This window comes from Poecilia formosa, unplaced genomic scaffold (assembly GCF_000485575.1).
Source record: "Poecilia formosa unplaced genomic scaffold, Poecilia_formosa-5.1.2 Scaffold31, whole genome shotgun sequence".
Taxonomy (NCBI): Eukaryota; Metazoa; Chordata; class Actinopteri; order Cyprinodontiformes; family Poeciliidae; genus Poecilia; species Poecilia formosa.
In genome coordinates, this window is record NW_006799970.1 from 412952 (window position 1) to 419430 (window position 6479).

The window sequence follows — 6479 nt, forward strand, 5'->3', positions numbered from 1 at the left end:
TGTTGTGTGTTTTATTCAACATTTCTGAATTTCCATTTTCCATAAGAACAATTTCACTGTTGCGAGTTGCACGGTACTAATGCTGTTTTGTATATCAGTTTGTCATTAATTTTACATTCAGGTTAAAATACATGAGCCTCTGAATAATTTTGAATGCAATCAAAATGACCTTTTAGGAATTCATAGTAAGAAGTGAAAATCATGTGGGGATTAATTACACTCTTAGTGATGTATTTCAAGCACTTATTTCTGCTAACGTGAAATAATATGGCTTACAACGAAGAGAAGCCCAGATTTAGCATCACATAAAATGTGTATATTGCATGATACACCGAAAAAGAATGTTTTGTTTGCTGTGGTTTTGAAGTTTTACCCTCAACATGTTTCACATGGTGCAGTTCTCGCTTTTGCCTTCCACTCAACTTTCCATTGATCTGCCTGGATACCTCTGAATGTTTGGCTTGTTTATCTATACTTTTTCGTGGCCTACTCTTCCTTTTGATTTCAATGAGTACTTGTAATGTACATGATCATAACAGCATTCAGCATTTCTGTATTTAAAATTTCTTTTAACTTTGCTTTATGAAACATTTAATTCAAAAGAAAAACTAATTCTGGGTTTCCATCTAGAGTAAGCTGTAATGATCTAAAATAACAGTAATACACACATGCGTATCGACTTATGAGCTTCATTTTATAAGTTAAAATGGTGAGATATACTAATTTTTCGATTATATTTAGATTATGTTAGCTCAACCTGCTCTCAATTATAATTTCTGGCGATTTAACTGCTATAATAGCTGTAAATTATGGATGTACAGTATAATTATCAAGACCTAACGATAGGATGAACTTGACCTGAGAGCTTGTGTCTCTACAAGCAAAGAATTAATTTGGGAGAATCTGAGGAAGGTGCGCGCCCCCGACTCCTGTGTTTAAGCCCCATCGCGGGAAAAAGCATGCGCGCCCCCGGATCAGCACTTTCCCAGTTCCGTCTCCTCCATTTACTGGCGAGGACTCACAATCAATAATTCAATAGTTTTGGCGTCTAAATCCTGCCCCAAACACCGATGAACACACAAACACGCCAGACTCCCGTGCCGTGCAGACTCGGTGAGGTCGGTATTAATTAATAGCTGAGGACATTGTGTTTTGCGTGGAAAAATATCGGAAGAGTAATGCGATCTGGATTCCTATAATTATAGGCTTCCCGTGTCAGGTGTTTATTAAATGTTCAATAAGAAGCGGTTAAAGATGTCAGGGAATGAATCAGGCAAATTTGTGAGTCAAGTAAGGCAAGCGTTAATTAATCTTCTTTTTTTTTTCTTTTTTTTCGCAGCCTTTGGCTTTGTTTTCTAAGCTGAGGGCTGTCTGTATGTTTTTATTCACAATGTCAATCTTCAGGTCATAAAACAACAACAACAACAAAAACACAATGCAGGAAATATTTGCATTCAACAGAGATGGGCAGGCTGCCAAATTCAAGGGATATGTCTGTATAATTTTCCTCTTACTGCTTTACTTTATTTTATCTTTTGTTGGTCTTTTAATCACTTGCAACATGTTGAGGAAAAATAATGTAAAATGGATCAAGGCCGAGTCTAATTGTGCGTTTATATCGTTGCGAGCCGAAGTGAGTGGAATAATTAAAATTAAACATCTAGACTTGTTTTAACTAATTATCAGGCCTCCAGTCCGGAGGGATTCAAATTCCAGTAACAATAAGGTTTTACATTAAAATGCCTCAATGATATCCACATAGAATATACTGTATGTATTTATTAAAACGCTTCAAAACTTCATCTTTGAGATACTGAACGGCTTTGTGTCTTTTATCTGCCTGTTAACTTGTTCTGGAAATGATCAGTTCTCTTCTGAAACTCCTCTATAAGCAAACTATGAATAATGCATCGCTTTGGCAAGGGCGCTGCAATACACACACACACACACACACACACCGAGACATAACACACACACACACACATACTAATGTTCCCGAGTAAACGGACCTGTCACAACTCTGATGTTATCAAAAGACTTCCACCTATAAATTATTATTTTTTAAATCTATTGCTCTCAAAACCTTGTCTGATTGCAACAATAACAATAACGACTATGCTGCGGGTATAAAAATTAATCGAATTAATTAGAAAAATCAAGTCATTAAAGAAACTTTGTTAATTTATTATAAGAACAAAAAAAAAGTCAACTTTTTGTTAAGGTGGTTTCACGTTTCACATGTGATGGAAAAAAACAAATAAAAATAATTTTATGGTCATTCTTTCTCCCAACCCCTTTAAAAACCCCGTGCGTTTGGTGAGTTCATGTTCACTGTTATAAAAAACATCCAAAATTACATACAGAAAGCACATGATTTTTTAATGCACGGGAAAATAATACAAAATGAACAAATCCCCAACGAGGCATTCATAAAGCCACTAAATCATAAAAAATAATGCATGTTTTTTTTTCTTCTTCTTCTTCTTCTTGAGTATAAACATATTTTACATGTGCCCGTACCGGTTCGCATACTGTGTTAGAGATGGTATTTGTTTATGAGATTTGCCTTCCTTTAGAAAATAAAAATAAAAAAGAGGGGGGGAAGTGTGTATGGGAGGTAGGGGGGGCGGGGGATCGCAAATCACCTTGTAGGCTAAATATATGGAGACTGGCTCATATGATGATTTAAAAAAAAAACCGCTCATCTTGTTTTATAATCTCACATTTCTGGCGTGGAGTCCATTTCACCTTCAGCCATGATAGGTCTAATCAAGGTCGGGAAGGCCAAACTTTCAACTGAGAGGGGAGGACAGAGGATAAGAGCTGACAGGAGTGGGGTAGGTAGATGGCTCATGAACTCATGCAAACACCGCAGAGGCATTTTCAAAACTGGACAAGAAACAGTGGAGGGAGAGATATTGTCCCTATTTTGACAAAGAATGTCCGCTACTTTAGCAGAGGGGTTTTTTGTTTTTTTAGTTGTTCCTTTTTCTTTCTTTTTTTTTTTTTCCTTTTCTTTTGAAATATTATGAGGCCAGCCTCTATGTAGAATCGAAAAGAAATCATAACAAGAAGAATACAATATTTAAACAGGAAAAATTGCAGAATGGTTCGCCTTGTTTGACAAAGAATCGACCGACCCAGCTGCATCCTCCTCCTCCTCCTCCTCTTCCTCGTCGGGGTGTCTGTCCCCGCGTCGCCGTCCACCCCGTCCGCCTCTTTAGGCTTCTGTGTAGGCTATCACGTCACAGTCTTCCTCATTGTATTTCATAAATAGCCTATATTTTATAATTATACTCGTCCTCCTTCATTGAGAAAACATAAATTACGTCCGTCGATACTTTTTCGCGCCCTCCCACACTTCACTTTGTAAGCAGTTTTGGTTCAGTGTCTCCTCAGTCGCCTCGTGTCCTCGCTGTCACAGTCCCAACGCCGCCGTGTGTTTTTTGGCCTTCAGTCTCAGGTCGGCGATGCTGGAGTTCTTGCTCGTGTTCTTGGCCGCAGCCGCGGCGGCCACCACTGAGGCGGCGGAGGCTGACTCCGCCGCGAGCGTCGCCAGGGGCAACCCGAAAGGCGGCGCGGGGAACATCATGTAGGGCGCGTGCGCCGCCAGGTGAGAGTGCAGGTGGTGCTGCGCGTGAGCCACGGCGCTGTCCAGCTGCAGCTGCGCCTGCACCTGAAAGGAGAAGGGCGGCACGTTGCAATGACTATCCTATGGGACGGGACGCACGGATGGGGAGGGAGAGAAGGGGGAGAACATGCGTTAACTTTGCAGTGGGATGGATGCAGGATCATTTTCACCAGAAGACTGTATTTGTGACTGCATTATTAAATCAGTGGAAGTTGCCACACAAATGATCATCTATTTACTTATCTATTTCATTTTTCCATATGAAGATTTTCAGATGTTTCCTTTAATGTATTGTGAAATTAATGTTGGTGTGTCTTATGGACTGTTGATGGAAATTAACTCTGAGAAGCTGGTATTAAGTATGCATGGACCCTGCTTAATAAATTACAAAAAAAACAAAACAATTGGAAACAATTAACAGACAAGCATGAACGCCATTCTATTCCAGTGGCAACACACTCACACCTCATTGTGCTTAATGATGTGCTAATTAAGTGATCAGCTGAGACTAAAAGTAATGTGAAGGACTGGTGGCTTGCATTGAGAGGCATAAAAGCCCTAAATGAAAATCAGGGTTGCTCCACACAGTATTAGTTTCCGAACTCTTCAGGGAAAACATGGGTACAGTTGTTTAAAAAGTAAGATGGTCGTGTTTGCTTTTTTTGTTTGTTTGTTTTGTTTTGTTTTGTTTTTCTGGCATCCTCAAACTGCTTTCTAAAATTGTGAATTAATTTGACATTTCCCAAAATCAATACTCAAAATGATATCTCAGTAAAAACTGTCAGAATTTTTCAGAATAAAATAAAAACGTTAACTTCACTTAAGCACATACTTGTAAATAGAAAAAAAAACAGAACCTGATCATTTTTCACCAGTCACAGAACTTTCTGTACATATGCAGAATTTTCACCAATCAAAACTGTTCTATAAAAATTTCAAGTTTGACCCATCTAGATTTTCTAAGGGTCACCCTAAAAGCATTAAATATCCTTTTTTTTTTTTTTTTTTTTTTTTTTTTGCATTTTCACAAATAGGCTTTCACACATTTCAAACTGTCTTTTAAAGAATCCGTGTACAACGTACAACAATCTATTTTACTCTTGGAATTAGCTTAGATTTTAAACTCTTCAAATACTTTGAAGAACTGTGAAATAGTTCTTTAGTTTTCCGGAGAAAAGGAATCAGACACATTTTCTTACACGAGTCGCACTGCACTCATCACAAACAAATGCCCTCTCTCCCATTAACATGGCATACGTCCAAAGGTGATGGAAGCATCTGAATGATAACTTTTATTTCTTTTGTCCTAATCTGGAGCCCTCACCCACAACAGAATGACACCCTGAGCAATGAGCCACATAAAAAAAATTACACAACATGTAAGTACGTAATATTATGGATTGTCAGCTTCCTAAGTGCGGATACTATTGTCTAATCGACCTTCACCACATTTGAAGCTGTTTACATTCATTAATAAAGCAATAGCGCTGATCCTTATGTATTTATAAAGCAGCAACCTCCTGCGTCTTAGAGCTCACATCTGAATATTTGTTCAGCCCTCACTTTTGGCCCTTTGAAGCAGGGTCTGAACTCAAAGACATTTTTGCAGTATAGATTTCACCTTCAATGGTTTTACTGAGGACATTTTATGCAAAACTATGCGTTGCTCAGTTTATTATGAAAACAATGTGCTTACGTATGCCAGTAACAGATTATAGGCCACAAGGAGCTTTTAATCTTTCTGTGAACTTTGAAGCAAAAGTCCCAACAATAACTGCATCACTAAAAACTATTGTTTATGCTATTGTTTTTATGACGATCTCACAACATCGATCAAAGTCCAAAACAATCATTAAAAAAAAATGCAATGGTCATTGTTTCAAAAACAAGTGCAAACGCATGAGTAAATCTGTATAGGATAAATTAGTTCTGGTATAGAAATAATATTCTGTTCACCAGCTGAAAATAGAAGACGCTGTCTCATGCAAAGTCTTCTAAAATGTTTTGTTTTCCTGCAGTAAAAACAGCCCCAGAGATGGTAAAAAAAAAATTAAAAAAAAAAAAAACATGAGAGGGATTTTTCCAATTAAGCTGTGCTGTGCTGGCACAGTGTTCTCACCAGTGAGGTAATAAGAGTTTAGCTCCCCCCACTACCCTTCTACTTCCCCTCACACACACACACACACACACACACACACACCCAGACACATGGAAAGGGATTCTCTGTATATAGCACTAGGGCACATCCTGTGCCAAGGCAGCAGTCAGGGTTGGATGTGTGGATGGTGGGTGTAGATGGGAGAAGGGGAGGGTCTGTTCTTTTTTGTTTGTTTGTTTGTTTGTTATTATTTTTTAAGACTGGAAGCTTCAAAGTTACTTGCCTGTTGGAATGGCATTCGTAAAGCCCCCACGTTGACATATGGCGCTACACGACAAGCTTCAAACTGATTCGCTGCTCCAATCAGGACTCCTGTGGAAAACACAGATGATAGTTTAATTGTGAGAGGAATAGTCAGAGCAACATAGGGCACAACACAACACTGTACAGTGGATCTTAAGCTAGAGGAGAAACACCAGCGTTTTGATTCTAAAAGGTCTCATTTAGAAAGGTCTATAAATGTAAAAAAGTTGGAGATAACGGAGCTTTCCTTGGCAACCATAGCAACCAATGTATTTTTTTTTGTGAAATTGCCTTACAGAATTAAGAAAGCTTCACACGTGGCTGCAGAAGAGCAGTGAAAGGTATTCTAAAAAGTTGAATCTTTTTGTAACAGCATAATGCCTTGCAACTCATTTGACATTTTTAAAGGCATTTTATCTGTGAAAAAGGTTTTAATTTAAAAAAAAA

At 38.3% G+C, this 6479-nt stretch overlaps 1 protein-coding gene and 1 long non-coding RNA gene across 3 annotated transcripts in view; one reads left to right on the top strand and one right to left on the bottom strand.

Moving 5' to 3' along the window:
- Nucleotides 1–3062, top strand: part of LOC107835934 (uncharacterized) — a 14576-nt gene extending 11514 nt beyond the window's left edge. The window contains exon 2 of the long non-coding RNA XR_001661776.1: nt 2842–3062. This is a non-coding gene — a long non-coding RNA (uncharacterized LOC107835934). The remainder of the gene's footprint in view (nt 1–2841) is intronic.
- Nucleotides 2359–6479, bottom strand: part of shox2 (shox homeobox 2) — a 9040-nt gene continuing 4919 nt past the window's right edge. The window contains exons 4-5 of one of the 2 annotated variants that reach the window (XM_007549371.2): nt 6013–6101; nt 2359–3676 (exon numbers count right to left, since the gene is read on the bottom strand). In XM_007549371.2, coding sequence (XP_007549433.1) covers nt 3419–3676; nt 6013–6101 — 347 coding nt within the window. In that variant the 3' untranslated portion in view covers nt 2359–3418. Of the gene's footprint in view, nt 3713–6012; nt 6102–6479 lie in introns of both variants that reach the window. The other variant, XM_007549370.2, reaches the window with a different exon arrangement.